The sequence below is a fragment of the Gymnoscopelus braueri genome (assembly GCF_963280865.1).
Source record: "Gymnoscopelus braueri genome assembly, chromosome: 2".
Classification (NCBI taxonomy): Eukaryota; Metazoa; Chordata; class Actinopteri; order Myctophiformes; family Myctophidae; genus Gymnoscopelus; species Gymnoscopelus braueri.
In genome coordinates, this window is record NC_137604.1 from 56388864 (window position 1) to 56408396 (window position 19533).

Sequence of the window (19533 nt, forward strand, 5' to 3'; positions counted from 1 at the left end):
CCGTAAACTCTGTGCCAGAGTCACTGTAGCTATAGAAGCTAATACTGTATGGGTTTTTCCATCCATGGTGCCAGAATCTTTAATCTGCCTGTCTGCATCGGTTTAATTCAGTTTGATTTGTTTTCATGCTTACCCTTCGTTCCTCATTCCTGCCTGTCTCTACATTAGAATCAGAATCAGCTTTATTGTCACATCACAGGTTTATAGAAGTAAAAAAGTGGGTGACATTCGTTTTCGTGCATAGTTCCCATCGTATCGTTATTTCCAGAGAAAGGGAAGAAGAAAAGAGAGACAGGAAGGGAAAGGAGATCAAACAAGAAAAAAAAATGAAAAAGTTATCTACATATTTACACGTGGTACTTGAGATAAGATAAAAGCAGCAAGTGAGCATATAGCAGCAGACGTATACTGTGCATGATATACTTATGGACGAGCAAAAAGAGGGATTGCTCAGGATTCCATTCATAAATGTTTGCGCATCCTGGTGCTATGCATGTATATTTTCATCCACGCCTCTGGTTCCAGTAATCCAGCTGTATGAGACATCATAAGTGAATTTTCCATGAGGCATTCCGATCCTATGAGGCCAACGGGTCGACCACTCCGTCCTCGCATTTAATCCTCTCCTCCTCGCAGGGGCGGGCGGGGCTTATGCGCGAGTGGAGGACGCGAGGAGAGTGAGCGAGTGTGAAAGTTTGGGGGATTGGAATTCAGCTGTAGGGACCACGGTAACACATAGGAACCAAGGTAACACATAGGAACCAAGGGAACGCACACATAGGCGGCGTCTGAGCCTGACAATTGGGAAGGTTAGGAGATCTGGCTTGAGGCTGGGGTGGCCGACCGAAAAATTGCTGAAAAAATAGTTTCTTTTCGGTTTTTGGTTACTTTATTTCGGTTTTAGGGTTAGGGCTAGGTTAGGGTTATGTTATTTCATTCTTATTTTTGCCTGATTTTACTGATTTATTATCTATTATATTAATTAACTAAATAATGCTGCGCACATATATTATATATCATTTGCACAATTCCCAGAATTTCCCAGCATAACATTTGGGAAGGCTTAGCCTACCCTAGCCTTCATTACCCGCCGCCTATGAATGCACAGCAAATCTTAGATCTTAACCTCGCTGCAGGGCTCCTCTGCGGCTATAGCACTCTGTTCTGACCTTTCTGGGGGTGGAGGAGTGCCTTCTGGTATATAAGTCATCAAAAGGAAATATGTACTTTTGTGCAAATATAGAAATGGGAGAGAGAGAGAGAGAGAGAAAGAAAAAAAGGGATAGAGAGCAGTGTAAAATGCAAATGGGATTATTACCTGTTGATCCCTGTTTTTTCCTGCCAACTGACTGTCAGTCAAACACAGTGAGGTAGGGGGAGATGGAGCAAGAGATGGAGCAAGAGAGAGAGAGAGAGAGAGAGAGAGAGAGAGAGAGAGAGAGAGAGAGATCATTTAGATTCCAAGAAGAAAAAAAATACACATTTAGCAACAACAAAAAAATCAACACAAAAAGAAACCACATGTTTTCAAATTAAAGCACAAAGGCGTCCAATCAGAGAGACAGAGTGAGAGAAAAGCAAAGACTCGATGGTACATATACAGAGAGACAAGAGAGAGAGAGAACAGGACATAAAGTGTACTGTCAAACTACTGGGTTCCTGGGTGAACTCCACAGAACAGGACGTTAAGGTCAGGAAGGCACTAGCGTGGAGGGCCCTGAACGGTATGTCAAGAGTATGGTGCTCGAATCTCCCTCGACACATAAAGCTAAGCCTATTCCACGCCACTGTGGAGTCTGTCCTCCTGTATGGCTGCGAAAGCTGGACCCTGACACCCACCCTGCAGAAGTCCCTGGATGAGTGCTACACCAGAATGCTACGAACTGTTCTGAATGTGGACCAGAACATCCAAATTACCAACAAGGACCTGTACGGGCAACTGCCGAGGCTCAGCAAGAAGGTAGCAGTCTGGAGGATGAGACTGGCCGGCCACTGCCACAGACATCGGGAGCTCCCGGCCAGCAGGCTGGTCCTGTGAGAACCAACGTGCGGGCATCGATCGCGAGGACGTTACGCGCTAACGTATGTGGACGTCCTGAAGAAGGATGTGGGAGCTGAAAGCTCTTCGGAGCTGGCCGGGTGTATGGAGAATCGGAAGGATTGGAGACTCCGATGGAAGCTCGTCTGAGGACGACTGAGAGAGAGAGAGAGGTTGTTTGCGACACATCCATCAAATGTCGACTGTGATTGTCGACTGCGATCGTTAACTTGCCTCTCTCTCTCTCTCTCTCTCTCTCATTCTTTTGTTAAGGTCAGGAAGTGACAGTCTACGTGCATAGAATGACACCGACACTTTAACGGTGGATAATTAATATTCACTGTTCATCTAATGACACATTACACACACACACACACACACACACACACACACACACACACACACACACACACACACACACACACACACACACACACACACACACACACACACACAGATGTACAGGCATTCAAGCGTGCATGCTCCCTCTCTCTCCAGCATGTGTGCAGGTAAAAGCAGCTGTCAGTCATGTGTGTACAGAAAACCCCAAATGTCATCAGGTTCTGACATTCTCTTTGTTCACCGACTGAACAGAAAAAAAGGTCATCTCTCTCGTCTGTCATATCTCTCTCCCTCTCCCTCTCCCTCTCTATCCAGAACTCAAACAGTTGTTCCATCCGCTGATCCTTCCCTCATGGAAGCTTCATTTATGGAAGATAATTACACTCCAAATGTGGAACTGATATGAATTTTAGAAAAACAAACACAAAGGCTTTATTAAATGTTGCCTCATTAAATGTCGCTTTCATCGCCTTAAGGGGGAGAATAAATACATAAAAAATACCAGCAAGGGAAGATGAATCAGAAAGGACGATCTGGTGACAATTGAGATCGACAAATGAAAACGGCAGACATCTGATTTATTAAACCAACACACACAAAAAAAGGTAGGCAACCAGGCCTGGTGGAGATCTACGCTCAGAGAGGAGAGGAGAGGGGGGGGGGGGGAGAGAGAGAGAGAGAGAGAGACTACTGCTATAGGATAAGGATAATTCCTTTTAACAGGTCGTTCATGAAAGTCCTTGCGGTCTTGTTTCCAATGAGAACCTGTGAGCAATTGGGGTTAAGAGTCTTGCTCAGGGACAAATTTCATATCATCAGCACATATGTTGGGATAGCCTGGAATCGAACCTGGGGCAACCAGGGCCAGCTGGTTCCCTAGGCGGGCTCACTAACCACTCAGCTATGGCCGCCCCTATTGGACGGATGGGTAGGCGGGTTCTCTTTGTATATGTGATAGATAGTACATTAGAATGTTTGCATGATTGACTGTACCTGGCTGGTATGATAATGCGCTATACAAATGAAATGGTCTTGACTCCAGTAAACGCATGCATTCCACACATGCATGCATACAAAAGTGAAAGAATATCTTCAAGACCAAGAAGATTAGACCATTGTGAGAAAGCTCAGTTTAACAATACTGATGTGTATGGTGTCATTATAGTAATCCATTCATTTGGCACATATACGTGTGCTTGGCTGAGGAGCCACTGGACAGATGCTACCATCATCTGCCTGGCCTGTGACAGAACGTCTCTGTGACAGATTCTCGCCTAGACGGAATGATATGTGGGCAGAGCCATGATCCTTGGCTGGCCTCACATAGCTGCGGGGCGACCGCCCAGGGTGGCGGAGGGCTGTGGCGGCCCCTCTCCAGATGCGCACTTCATGTTTGTGAATCACTGGGTGCCAAATGACTCGTAAACAACCTGATTCTGGTTGGGCTCCGTCTGGATGTTGTTTATTGTATTAGAGCGGTTGCTCTTCTCTCCAAGCTCCACCAACAGAAGAGAATTGGGTTTATTATATGAAAGCCCAGCAAACACCCGCAAACAGAGAGATGCTGAACCGTGCATCATTATGACTGCATCCAGCTGCACCACAATAGCTTGGAAAACACAAATCTACCAGTGCAAGGAAAAAAAAAAGCCTTCTGCAGATTAGTCTGGCCCCGCCCGGTTGTGATTGGATTTCCCTGCCCCCGAAGTTGTGAGGCACCAATCAGGGCCCAGAAAGATGGGGCGGGTTTATCTCCAGAGGCATTTTTTTTATCCCGTCCCTTGGAAATACAGGTTCAATGGGGGGCGGCGGTGGCTCAGTGGCCGGTAGAGCCTGATGGCAACCGTAAGGTTCCCAGTTCGATCCCGGGCTCGCCCAGATAGTGTGGAAGTGTCCTTGAGCAAGATGCTGAGCAAGGTTGGTTGGTGCATTGCATGGTTTCCTCCGCCATCGGTGTATGAATATGTGTGTGAATGGCTGAATGTAATGCACAATTTATGTAAAGCGCTTTGGATAAAAGCTCTATATAAATGCACCATTTACTATACAGACATTCCAGACTAATATCTACGCAGTGATATTAGTCTGGCCATGCCAGGCTAGCACCTACAGAGCTATGACACCAAAACATAAATGCAACTCACTTCACCAGTGCTAGCCTTCTCACTCTCTCTCTCTCTGTGTGTGTGTGTGTGTGTGTGTGTGTGTGTGTGTGTGTGTGTGTGTGTGTGTGTGTGTGTGTGTGTGTGTGTGTGTGTGTGTGTGTGTGTGTGTGTGTGTGTGTGTGTGTGTGCACGTGCAATGTTATCACTCATTAGGGCTAGTGCAGTTAGGATCTGTGTCTGATTAATAGCTTAATTGATTAAGTGGCCCGGAGATTGATTGGTCGAGTCTGGCCATAATGGATTCATTAGAAACGGTGATAGATCAATGAGATCTGGCTGCAGCTGTTGGGTCTGGCTCTAGATGGCACCGCCTCGTAAAGGACATCATCTGTCTGTCTGTGGATCATGCACGCACACACACACACACACACCCCTACCTTACAAAAACACATACACTAAAAGCCCATAATGTGTATTCACACTGTGTGTGTGTGTGTGTGTGTGTGTGTGTGTGTGTGTGTGTGTGTGTGTGTGTGTGTGTGTGTGTGTGTGTGTGTGTGTGTGTGTGTGTGTGTGTGGCGTTGCTATACTTTACTAAGAGGGCTGGGACTCTTCCCTCTCCTTCAATCATCCCAAACAAGAAGAGGAGGTAAGGATACAGGAGATGAGGAGAGGAGGAAGGAGGAAGGTAGGATACAGGAGATGATGAGAGTGGAGGAGAGGAGGCAGGAAGACGGGAGAGGAGGTAAGGAGACAGGAGAGGAGGTAAGGAGGGGACTATTTTCACCTACAAGCAACCCTCTCACTTTCTCAAATAGGTGGGGAGTAGTAGGACAGAGTTGTGGTCTGACCTGCCGAATGGTGGACCGTAGGAGGGCTCTGTAACTCTCCCAAAAAGGCACCCAGTATTGGTCGAGAACCCTCTCCCCCCCGTGACATGTTGATAGTATTCTGGGAGGACTTTCTTCAGGTTGGATAAGTTCAAGTCACCCACCAAAAGCCATCAGGATAAGCAGAATCCAACTCATTAATTGTCCCATGCAATTCCTTTAGTGCTGCCTCTACTACTGTCAGTATTATTACACTGAATTGTCTAGGCTGACATATTGGTTGTAATAGTAGTGTTAAATACTCTATATCAGGAGGGCAATGGGATTTCAGACTCACTACGCTCCTGCACCATGATTGGCGTATCATTGCGCAGACTCCGCCCCCCTCTGTGTTTGTTGCCGGAAAGAGCATAAAAACTGTCCTGGCAATAGATGATGGTACTCTACTACACTGTGTGTACCTAAATTGGCTATCAAAAACAAGACTGCAAAACGTTGTGAGAAAGGTAGCGTGGCGGCTGGCCATCCACATGTAGTTCCATGAGAACAAAGGGTAATGCTTTGAAGTGCCATCATTTTCTCAATAAAACAAAGACAAAACTGAAGTAATTGTTTTTGGACCCAAGGGAAAACAATTGAAAATCAGCGCTCAGCTTCAAGCGGTAATGTTAAAAACCACAACCCAAGTGAAAACTCTTGGTGTAGTTATGATTTTAACAGCCACACAATTAAAGTCAGCCTACTATCACCTTAAGAATACATAAAGAGCTAGAAAAAGTGCTCCTCGGAGCACAGGTCTCCGCCAGGTCAGGTAGGTTATTGTGGGCCAGCAATGTTCAGAATTTGCCAATCAGGATGGAATATAAAAAATCGGACGGAACCATCTTGATCACTTGACTATAGAGATAATGTGTACTGATTTGCATGATGTTTGGACAAAATTTGTAGGAGTAATATAAAAAAGAAAAACGGCCTCCTGGTGGCGCTATAATAGGGCAATGTTAAAAGGGTGGTGTTTGTTCTTCAACGTAGTGCGAATGTACGTGCAAAGTTCCACTGCAATCGGACGCTAAATTCATGATTTGCGGCATTTTGTTCAAAACGGGACACTCCTGCAAACCTTAGATGTCAATATTAGCCAATCAGGATGGAATATGAAAAATCAATCAGATCCATCTTGATCACATGACTATAGAGATCATGTGTACCGATTTGCGTGAAATTTGCATAAAATCTGAAGGCTTAATCTCAACATATGTGTTTTACATAAGTCGGCCTCCTGGTGGCGCTATAAAAGGCTAATGTGAAAAATGCAGGGCAGATGTTTTTCCTTGGCCTCTAGGGAGTATGCGTGCAAAGTTTCACGCAGATCGGTGCAGTTACAGTTAAAAATGCAAATTGGCCTTTTATAGCGCCACCATGAGGCAGATTTGAAAATGTTCAAGTGGCATTTCTTCCTCGGCCTAGTGGGAATGTGCGTGTGAAATTTCACGGAAATCGCAAGCTGCGTTCATGATTTGAGGCATTTAGTTCAAAATGGACCAGTTCTGCAAACTTTGGAAGGTAACCTTAGCCAATCAGGATGGAATATGGAAAATCAGACAAATCTGTGTTGATCGCATGACTATAAAGATACTGTGTACTGATTTGCGTGATGTTTGGATAAAATCTGTAGGCGTAATATTAAAAACAAATATTTTGCACAAATCGGCCTCCTGGTGGCGCTATAACAGGGCCATGTAAAAGATTTGGGGCAGAGGTTCTGAATTGGCATCCAGGGAGTGTGTGTGCACAGTTTCGCAGCGACCGGGCCAACGGTTTCGGAGATTAGCCGCTCGCAGACAGATGGACACACGGACACACGGACACACGGACGGACGGACAGGGGTTAAAACATACTCTCTCGCCATGCCTTTCGGCCTGGCGGAGACAATTAAAGGACTTGTATCTCAGAAAGATTTTGTCCTACTAACCAAGAAAGTGGATCATATCACTCCAGTTCTTAGATCTTTACACTGGCTCCCTGTCTGTCAAATAATTCATTTAAAAATACTGCTGTTGGTTTATAAAGTATTGAATGGTTTAGGGCCATAGACACACGCATTATATTTGAGACCCGCTGCGCTACAAGCCTTAGTTCTTTTGAATCAAAGCTAAATAAAAGCTTTGTTTGCAGCTGCCTATTATTGTTTAGTTTTATCACTCTAGTTGACTACTTTTTACTTTGTTATGCTTCCGTTCTTTTAATACTCAAATGTCCTTTCATAATGTGTTTATTTTGCTGTCTTGATGTCTTAATACTTTTGTTTGTTTTGTGTGAAGCACTTTAAATTGTCCTTGTGTTGAAATGTGCTACAGCTATACAAATACAACTTGCCTTGCCTTACAAGACAGTTTATCGAGAGGAATTTCACTGTGTGTGCGTCAGTCTGTGCCTGTTCTGGACAACACAGACTGGAAAGATGCCACAATCATCACCAAGTACAAAAAGAAAGGAGAAAGACCTCTTGTGACTGCAGCAGAGGTGTTTCACTCCTGTCAGTTGTAGGCAAAGGCTGTAAAGGGTCATGTTTTCTCGCCTGGCTAGTGGCTACACACCAGGGTTTCCGCAAGACATTCTTGCGAATCTCCATAGCTACAGAGTTAAAAGCATGCGTGGCATAAAAACAGCATAGGCAACCAAACAATTACATGGGACCCAACTAGGCTAGACTAAAGGGTCAAATTTAAAACTAGGTAAATAAAACAATGGACCAGGAAAAATTAAGAAACATTTTGTTAAAAAGGTAGGTTTTTAGTCAATTTGCATTGCCGTAGATGCACTGATGTGTGAGAAGGGAAATCTTGTATTCAGTCCTGAAGGAGATGGGGAGCCAGTGAAGTGAACGGAGGAGGATGGGTGTAATATGATCGTATTTTCACACACGTCACATGCATGTTTAGATGCGTCAGTGTTGATTTTGACAGCAAATTTTGATTCTGTTTTAGTCATAGTCTTTTGAATAAAATTCCATTTAGTTTTAGTCATATTTTAGACATCTGAAATGTTTTAGTTTTAGTCTAGTTTTAGTCTACTAAATATCATGAGATTATAGTCGACTAAAACTACAGTTGATTTAGTCGACTAAAACGCATTTTGGCGGTGCCTTGATGGCGTTGTAATGGCTGATTTTATACTTGGTTGCATGCTGAAAATAGCCGATCTACAAGCTCACAACGCGTCGCAGCGCGACACGTTGTGAGCTTGTAGATCGGCTATTTTCAGAACTAGTCTTAGTTCTACTGGATCTCTTCTCCACTTGTCCCTCCCCAACATTTTTGTCTAGTTTTTATTTGTTGACGAAATTGTCAACATATTTAGTCTAGTTTTAGTCATCATAGCTTAGTTTTTATTTAGTTTCAGTGAAAAAAGGTAGTCGACGAACATTTTTTGTCATAGTTTTAGTTGACGAAATCAACACTGACGTGCATGTGTATACCACCCAACTGATTGCCACACCTGTGTAGCGTAGCACTTCTATTAACCAACAGACCCACTGCTCCTGCGTTAGCCCATATACCGTTGAGCTTATCCTTAGCAGTGATCCAGCTGTGTAACATCATGTCAGTAAATTGACGTCGCTTCAAAATGACACTTCACTGAGCGAGGAGCTTTCACTGTTCTCAAGTCGAACCTGATCCAGTGGAAGATGCGGAGGAGGCAAGTTTGAGTATTGGCATTTAGATTCTCTCTCCTTCTCTCTCCCTCTTCCTTTGTATCACTCCTTCATTCTCATACATTTGCTCTCCAAGCCCTTGATAAAAGCACTGCCTAAAATAAACTCGGATAACACAGGGGACAGGAGGACGCACACTCACAAGCCAGCGTGCGTGTGTTTGAGAGTGCACGTGAAACGGGGGTGTTTTTTTTGTCCCTTTACAAAGGATAGCTGCGAGCAGAGCGTCAGGCACCCAGCGCTTCTATCCCGATGTGTCAATTCCATAAATAGAAGCTCTAATGAACAGAGAGAGAGGGAGCACGCATTATTGCAGGGCATGCACGTGCACATGCACGCGCACGTGCATGTGTGATCCCAGTGACTTTCTCTGCACCACACTTTTATTTACTGACAGCAGATTCTGTTTGAACTGACTCAGGGAGGCTTCACATAATGACACACACACGCGCGTGCGCGCGCACATGCACACGCGCACACACACGCGCGCAAGTGAAATAGAGATGGGGCACTGTGAAGGTCTCTGCAATCACTGACAGGTTCACCCCTTGTCTCTTTTCCATTTGACGTTCATTAGATCTGCACCTCCTCACCTCGATCTGTTTTATTCCTGGGTCTCTGTGGCCACATACATGTCTAATCATCAACACCTATCTTTTATTTTCATCTCTCTCTCTCTCTCTCTCTCTCTCTCTCTCTCTCCCTCTCCCTCTCCCTCTCTCTCTCTCTCTCTCTCTCTCTCTCTCTCTCTCTCTCTCTCTCAAAAGTTGTATGTTCTGCCAGGAGGAGGAGATACTTGAACATCTATGGTTTAAGGTGCCCAAGGCTTGGTAGTCTGTTTGCGCTGCTACAGGGATGATTTTAATGAAGGACTAAGTGATGAAATGTTTATATTTGGGCCAAAGTACAAAGCATCAGAAAAGAGACGGTTGGGATTGTTTAATGTTTTGGCCGGGCAGGTAAAAATGAGTATCTGGCTCTCAAGAAGGAACAAAATCCAGGGAGCATCAGGGTCAGTTGAAGCTGAACTCATGGCAATGTGAAGACCTGTGCCTATCGGGACGGAACTCAGACTGCGCAAGTCTGCTTCAAACGTGGCGTGCCTCTGTCGTTTTAACAGGTTTTTTTGCGGAGCCGTCACTTAGTACTACTTGAGTGAAAATATGTTGCATGAACACACACACACAAACACACACACACACACGCACACGCACGCGCACACGCGCACACGCGCACACACACACACACACACACACACACACACACACACACACACACACACACACACACACACACACGATGCAAATTATCAATGAATTCATTAATTGATAGTTGACAATCTTATCGATCGATTAACCGATTAATTGATAAGCGGCGCTTTTTAGGACCAATGGGAAGATTATTGTCCGAAACCGAAAATGAGTGCAGAAACATAATTGCCTTGATGTATATAACATTAACGAGCATCAGCTGGACACAGACACACCTCCCCTCTGCAGTGCTCTATAGAGTCTGTCTAATTTCTCTCCAAAAGCTCTTGAATATGATGGAATATGATAAAGGTGTACTGTGATTATGGTAAGCTCACATTTGATATCACACACACACCATACCTGTAACTTTCTGTACCTGTAAAACACACACACACACACACACACACATACACACACACACACACACACACGCACACGCGCACGCACACGCACGCACGCACTCACACGCACACACACTCGCACGCACGCACGCACGCACGCACGCACGCACGCACGCACGCACGCACGCACGCACGCACGCACGCACGCACGCACGCACGCACACACACACACACACACTCTTGTGAAGACCTAGTCGGCTGGTTTACAGATGTCAGGCAGATGTATCTCAAGGTGGTGATAAGATGCAGAATCACTCAGATGAGGAGTAGACCACAGCGTTTATCTCAACCTTCAACACCACATTCACACACAGTGTGAGCGTGTGCCACCGTTGAGATTAACCCATTTAGACCGGGAAAGAATCTGTGTCATTTTTTAGATTTCTTTGGCTATTAAAAAATAGCAGATCTACAAGCTCATAGCGCGGGCACTCTACGAGCTTGTAGATCTGCTATTTTAGAAGAATCTTGAACATTTGTGCAACATTTGTAACTCAAATCTTTGCTTCTGGGGGATTCTACAGTGGTTCTCAAAACCCATGTCAAGGACCACCCAAAATGACATGTATTTGGCCGGCGACCCCCATCTGAAAATATTTAGTTCCAGGGACCCCCAGAAGCAAAGATTTGAGGGTTCCCTTTAAAAATATTCAAGTATTTGCACAAAATAATGGTCAAGATTTTTCAAAAATAACAGATCTGCAAGCTCATTGCGCTGCACTCGGTGCCGCGCAATGAGCTTGTAGATCTGCTATTTTCTAATAGCCAAAGTATGAAATATGGATAAAGTGGTTACTTACCGGTTTGAATGGGTTAAATCTACAGACTGTCTACACAGTGTGTGTGAAGATTATCATTAGATGTTCATTCCCTCTTAAACCCCCCTCCTCAAACAGACATTCCTGACCTCCCTTCACACCCCCCCTCCTCTCCTATCTTCTCCTCCTCCCCTCTCCTTTCATATATCTCTGTGTCTGCTTCCATTACAGTTATAACTGGATTTAAGAACTGAGCGTTTCAGATGAACAAAGATTCCGACGTACGTTATTCAACCATCTGCTGTGTTGTCTTCATGTTCTGAAACTCTCTCTCTCTCTCTCTCTCACACACACACACACACACACACACACACACACACACACACACACACACACACACACACACACACACACACACACACACACACACACACACACACACACACACACACACACACACACACACACACTCATGCCACAGAGAGAAAGTTGGCATAAATCTGTCTCAGAATAAAACAAGACTTCATGCCTTTTCAACTCTCTCTCTTCATTTCTTCTCTCATCCTGCTTCTTCTCTTCCTCATTGTGTTCCCTCCATCCTCTCCGTCCATCCACTCTCATCTTTTTTTCTCCATCTTATATTGTTCCACAGAAAACTCATTACAGTCAGTCCTCTCTCTCTCTCTCTCTCTCTCTCTCTCTCTCTCTCTCTCTCTCTCTCTCTCTCTCTCTCTCTCTCTCTGTCAGTCCATCCATCTGAACCCATCTCAGCCCATGTGAACCTTCTGCCAATTAGATCCATAAGTACAACATGCACGCACGCAAGTAAGCGCAGACACACACACACGGCACCCACAAGCAAAACCATACTGTATGTGTGCACGCATACACAACACACACACCTAGACAGACAGACAGACAGACAGACAGACAGACAGACAGACAGACAGACAGACAGACAGACAGACAGACAGTTTGTCAGTCACACCGGCACACAGTCTGTGCAGCCATCAGCTTCCTGTCCGATCGCCGTATCGTTCCATCTCTCTGTCCGTACACCGGGGTTTTAACCCCTTAAGACCGGGAAAGCAGCATCTGTGTCATTTTAAGATGTCTTTGACTATTCTATTCTATATTGACTATATTGAATACGGACCCCCATCCAAAGAAATCTGAAAATGACGCACAGATGCGTTTCTCGGGTTGAATGGGTTAATTATAGAAGCCTCATTACAGATACACAGAGAGGCAGCGTAGAGACACAGAGGCAGCACAGAGACACAAGACACACCAGGGGATAAAAAGATACACTCCTCTTTTCAGCCTGATGTAACAACTCCCAACATGGTTGCTGCTTGTAGCCACAAACCAATCAAAACTTCTCTCATCAAATCCACTCTGAATAACTGTCGACTGAAGGAAAAAAGAAAAAGGAAAAACCTGCAAATAAGTGTCCTTATGAGCGAGGTCACGTCCTGGCTTACAGAGAGTCTGCGGTTCAAATCCACCAGTAGTGGAAAGTAACCAAGTACATTTACTGAAGTGCTGTACTTAAGTACAATTCTGAGGTATTTGTACTTTATTGGAGTTTTTCCAATGCTCAATACTTTTACTTCTACTCCATTACATCTCAGAGGCAAATATTGTACTTTTACTCCACTACAATTATTTGAAAACTTTAGTTACTTGTTACTTTTTAGTTTTTGATTATTATTACAAAACATACATTAACCACTTCAGCCCTGTATACATTTCGGCCATTTGAAAATAGCCGATCTACAAGCTCACAAGGTGGACCACTGTGGAAGTTGATAAAAGAGAAGACAAACAGACAGAAAATGGAGTCTCTTCAAAGCAAACTTACTAAATCACACAGGTGCCGTCATTCATTAGATCCCATCAGGAAATCGGGAAGATCGGGTCACATAAGAACTGTCTTCCAAAAATGAACAAATCAGCCAGGCGATATTACTCATATGGATATGAAGCATCAACAAGTACTAATTTACCCCAAAAAATGAGTCACATACTAATTTTTTTTAGAAAATTCCACAAGAGGCCGCTCTAACACAACTTAGGAATGATCCCTTGACTCTGAGAGAAGGAATGGACGGATGTGACGTCATCCCAAAAAATGTCATTTCCGTCCACTCCTATGTTATGAGAACTCATCTAGCTTTCTTTGTGAAAACGAGCCTTATTCAACGGCCGATAGCAACAAAATGGCTGATCGTGGTTACAAAATGTTTGTTCCTGTGGATAGACGAGACCCTCCCCCTCCCCCCAGACAGCCTTTGTTTACATCCGCGTCCACATCGTGGCTTCCGCGGCTCACATAAGATCGTCAATATAAGGAAAAAAAACGCTGGCAGCAGCGGATGAATTAATTAATTAATACCTGGCAGAGAATGCGTTAACATAATCTACCATACCGATTGGTCAAAATAACATTTAACCTAAAAACTATAGGTAACGTTGGCCAAAACGTTGGCCTCTATTACAGCAGAAACAAAGCCCATGGTTTCAGTTGGAGTGATTCAACTCTTGGCTGTCTGTCTCGACTTCAGACAAAAGCTTTTCAATCTTCCACGCCAGCGCTTCTGAACTCAGGAGTCACGACCCCAAGAGAGTCATGAGATTAAGTGAGGTATAAGAAAAAGAAAGAAAATCAATGCCGGAGCTGCAATTATCTTAGCATGTCTCTGCAATTTGTGTGCTTTTTATCTTGGGAAATGATGAATATTTTTTGCTGGTCCTCGACTCCCACCAGCAATTAATGAAATGAAAAAGGCTAAGAGAAAGGGGGCGGGGAGAGAGAGAGAGGGAGAGGGGGAGAGAGAGAGAGGGGGGAGAGAGAGAGAGAGAGAGAGAGAGAGAGAGAGAGAGAGAGAGAGAGAGAGAATAAATAATAATAAAATAAGGCAGAGATCTTAACCCATTCAATCCGGGAACGCATTTCTGTCATTTTCGATTTCTTTGGCTATTCAAAAATAGCAGATAAACAAGCTCAGAGTGGCGCGCTATGAGCTTGTCGATCTGCTATTTGGGGAAAATCGTGAAAATTTGTGCAAATCATTTCGATATATATTTTTTAAAGCGAACATTTGTAAAATATTTTGTTCCAGGGAACCCAAGAAGCAAAGAGTGGGTTACAAAAATATTTATTCAAACAAATTCGTTTTTTCAGGCTATAAGCGTTTATATTTGCTATTTTTGAAAAACCAAAGAAATCTAAAGTGACACAGATGCGTTTCCGGATTGAATGGGTTAAACTAACCATTCCAAATTGTAATGCTGCTGCACCAGATGGTTGCCAGGATGTTTTGGCTCATTTGTGTGAGACGGTACCCTTATTTATACTCAATGGACAGTACAGACACCATCTAACAACACCAGTGTGTGTCAACGTTAACAGTTTCTTCAATATTTAGCACATTTTGCCAAACTAAAACTATGTCACTCGCCTTCTGCCTGATAGAAGAATGTGTGGAATGAGTTGTGTTTAATGATAGGCCAAAACATATTGAACATTCACCGACGTCATTGATTTAAGTTCAGAAATCAAAAAGCAATACAGTTCTGTTAAGGATTTATTGTCGTCTCGTCTTTCCACCAAATAATAGAAAAGTATCACTAGCGGTATCGATATATAAAGGACCTGGATGGATAAGCAGTATCGATATCAATATATGTAGGTATTTGTAAATCCGACCAGATACAGTAGTGTAAACAATTGAACATGATGCTGCAACAGGGGGTTAACCCATTCATTCCAGGAACGCAGTTTAGACATAGAGTTTTACATGTAGCTATAACCATTATTTTATACTCTGGGCTTTGCCGCGCTACGAGCTTGTAGATCTGCTATTTCTTTTGTTTTAATCGTGAAGATTTGTGCAAATCTTTGCATTTATATATATTTTTAAAGCCAACATTTTAACTCAAATCTTTGCTTCTGGGGGATTCTACAAATGTCTTCTAAATCCTAACAGTTCTTATATTTTTTTACTTATTTTACTATATATCAGTGGTTCTCAAACTTTTTCATGTCAAGGACCACCCAAATTGATATGTATTTGGCCGCGGACCCCCATCTCAAAATATGTTGTTCTAAGGACCCCCAGAATAAAAGATTTGAGTTAAAAATTGATATATATATTCAAAGATTTGCACACATTTTCACGATTCTTTTCCCCAGAAATAGCAGTGTGCTCGGTGCCGCACTATGAGCTTGTAGATCTGCTGTTTTTGAATAGCCAAAGAAATCTAAAAATGACACAGATGCGTTCCCGGTCTTAATGGATTAAACAAGTGTGCTGTTCCTTGAAGCTCAGCGAGTCATGATGCAGCAAAATGCTAAACACCTCCAGCAAATTAAACAGTCCAGCACTACAGCGCTGTAGCAGTCCACATACTGTGGATTGTGTGATCCTGAGATAGATCAGGCAAATAAGGACACACGCACACACACACACACACACACACACACACACACACACACACACACACACACACATGCACACACACGCGCACACGCAATATACTACTGTAAGCAGACGTACACTGTAAGCAGGCAGACAGGCAAGGAAGAATGGAGGAACCCCCACACACATACTGTACACCTTTACAAAAACACAATCACTGTCTCCAGGGAAGCTAAAATACCTCCAATTAGACGCACCACAAAGCAACTGCATGGAATGGGATGTGTAGGAAACACGCACGCACGCACGCACGCACGCACGCACGCACGCACGCACGCTCACAATCTCTCTCTCTCTCTCTCTCTCTCTCAGAGACATGGGAGGCTCTCATTTAAGAGTCAGTGAGGTGGAAAGGAAACATCTGGTGGGGAGAGTAGAGGATTAAAGACAGAAAAAAACACACGCACATGCACACACAAGCACACGCACAGTGGTGGCTTATCCAACGGGCTTGAGGTGCTGAAGCACAGGGCACCAACCTTGGGGGGCCACCAAACGGCGTGAAAAAAAAACGGAGAAAAACGCCTAAATTTAGAAGCAGGGCTCCGCTCCTCCCCCCCCCTCCCCCCCCCCCCCCCCGTTGACAAAACGCACCGAACCGGGTCCGCGCTGCTCCCCCCCCCGTTGACAAAGCGCTCCCGGGGGGCACCGAACCCGGTCCAAGCACCGGGCACCACGAAGGGTTAATCCGCCCCTGCACACGCACACAGTGTCGGCATATCTACACTATGCTTTAAACCCAGCAGCGCTGGCTCTATTCTGTGCCGAGTTGTGCACCTTTGCCAGTTTTATCTGGTTGCAAGGAGTCGTTTCTCCTCTGTCCAATCACAGTGGAGACAAACACAACAAAAGACCAAAATTGTTAACAATCAGTTGATCAATCAATCAATCAATCAATCAATCAATCAATCAATCAATCAAGCTCCCCCAAAAGCCTAATTCCAGAGCAATGGCCAGAGCAAGTACTACTTCTGCTATTAGTTTGGTTTGCCTGGCACCCATACTGTATGCGTTTCAGATGAAACATCACTGTGCCACCAAAGAACCGTCCAACGCTCCTAGTAGAAGCGATTTAGAAGAGTGCCTTGAAAAAAAAAACACACACAAAGAAACTTTGTGGTGAACACACAGCTTTAGGCTTTAGAGTCAAAGACAACCGTGATCTCTCGTATTTGGAAATAGTATGGGTTTTATCCAGATGCTATAGAAGGTGAAACATTTAAGGAATTAATTTAAAGGTTTCATGACATTCATTTTCATTAGGGTCTTTGGACCCTTATTGCATCTCTACACGTTCGTCTTCTTCCGGCACATTTTCTAGTTCTGGCCTAACCGTGTAGTCGCTTTTTTACGAAACTCGGCAATACAAACAACAACAATTTCAATTTGGGAAAATAACCAATCTACAAGCTCACCACGCCTCGCAACGCGGTGAGCTTGTAGATCGGCTATTTTCACAATATTTATCTGTGGAACCGAGTTTGATTGATTGACTGATTGAATACTTTATTAACAGTTTGCAAAAACAGCACAGTACAGGTACAGTTCCATGCAAAAGGATGCTAATAGGATGAACCCAAGAAAGCGCTATGGCTTGTTTCCATTGGGGTCCTGTAAAACTAAATGTAATGCCGTTTTAGGCTTTGAACTTGTGACCTTTGTACTTCTTTTTAACCTACGTCATTTTTTGTATTGCTTCATTTTGAAAATCAATACAAATATTTGAAACAAATATGATTATTTTGGGGGGTGCCCAGTTCAAACATGATTATTTTGGGGGGTTGCGGCCTGAAAAGGTTGAGAACCAATGATCTATTCTACACCATGCATGGGCGTAGGTACTGTGGAAGCTCCGTAAAAGGACAAATGTGGACGTAGTGACATCAGCGGGATGACGTAGGCGTCTTACAGGAATGTGTATTAAAGCGACATCGCAGCGGTTTCATTTGAATTGAGTGGAGTAAAGAGCTGGTCTGAGAGTGAGATAAAGATATATTCATTATCATTATCATTCATAATTTTTTCCAGATTGGAACCTTTGCAGGAAGCAAGCAAGCTGCCAACGGTGAGTACGGTCCCATGAGGGCGATTCTGAGGCCCATGGAAGCTAAAACCAAAGGCCTTAAGAAACACTGGCCCTTACTGCTGGTAATTATTGTATTGGTTCTGGCTGGGCTAGTTTCTGTTAACCTGTATCTGATCGGGTGTGGACAGCCGGCAGACTGCGGACAGCAGGCAGACTGCGGACAGCCGGCAGACTGCGGACAGCCGGCAGACGGGCCGGCCGGCTGTTCTGACATTGTCACGGTGACTCCATGGTTAGCGCCCATTGTCTGGGATACGAGTTTTGACTCTGCACTGTTAGACGGCATCTATGAACCCCTCAACATCACCGTGGCAACGACAGTCTTTGCTGTCGGCAAGTACACCAAATTCTTGCGCGACTTCCTAGAAACGGCGGAGCGCCACTTCTTTGTCGGTTTTAGAGTTCGTTATTACGTGTTTACGGACAGGCCGGACGAAGTCCCTTCCGTCAAGATGGCCGCCGGGCGTGAAGTGTTTGTCAGGGCAGTGCCGGGGTCGAACCGCTGGCAGGAGATTTCAGCTCGCAGGATGAACATTATCCAGGATTTATTGGAAAAGGAGCTTCACGGCCACGCTGACTACATCTTCTGTTTGGATGTTGACTCAAAGTTCCATGGTCGCTGGGGAACTGAGTCTCTGGGGCAACTGGTCGGCGCAATATTATCATGGCACCATGGCCAGCACCGCAGTAAGCTTCCTTACGAGCGTAATCCATCCTCGAAGGCGTACATGGCCACAGACGAAGGTGACTTGTACTACGGCGGGGCGGTATTTGGGGGGGAACTGTCTTACGTCCATCATCTGGTGTCAACGTGCGGCCACAACTTTGAGCTGGACGCCCAGCAGGGAATAGAGGCAGTGTGTCACGAAGAGAGCCACCTCAACCGATATATGTGGATGCATAAACCCACCAAGGTTTTGTCTCCGGAGTATCTGTGGGTGGACAACATACCCAGAGATCCCAAGGTAAGAATCATCAGATTCTCCGGAGTCATTAAGAACTATGACGAGATACGACCGAATGTCTCGAAATATCTGGTCTAGAAGCAGGGGTCTCCCAACCTTTTCCAGCTCTAGACCCCAAACGATAAATATTGTTGGGTCACTCACTCACTGCCTCAGGGACGTGCACAAGGATTTGGAGAGGCAGGGGCTGGAATTTCAAAAGGGCACCTATTGGATTTTTTTTTTTTGAACAATTACCATACTTTTAGGCCCGAAAACCCCCAAAAGGTATACCATTTTGTGCTTTCTGTCCTCAAAGTCATGCATCCAACAAGCTTTGAACTGAGCTTCCACATCTGGAAGCCAGTGTGGTAAATGAAGCAGAGGTTACCAGGCCCAGCTGCTTAAAACAAGGGAACCAGGAGACCTGGTACTGCCAGACCCCTAGTGGTTGAAAGATCAGAGCACTACGTCACGCTAAGCTTGGCCAATCAAAAATAGGACAGAAGACAGACCTCTTTTATGCCCATGTCTGGACGAAAACGTTTGGAGAGGGGGACCGACAAAGCCTCATGT

General features: G+C 44.5%; 1 protein-coding gene across 1 annotated transcript; it reads left to right on the top strand.

Annotated features, from left to right (window-relative positions):
- Positions 1-1588: 1588 nt before the first annotated feature.
- LOC308106127 (uncharacterized protein) lies at positions 1589-19056 on the top strand (the record flags this gene model as incomplete). Its single annotated transcript, XM_080457165.1, has 3 exons — positions 1589-2034; positions 5127-5250; positions 17956-19056. 3 exons carry the CDS (start codon positions 1589-1591, stop codon positions 19054-19056), a joined length of 1671 nt encoding a protein of 556 aa, XP_080313291.1.
- Positions 19057-19533: the final 477 nt, after the last annotated feature.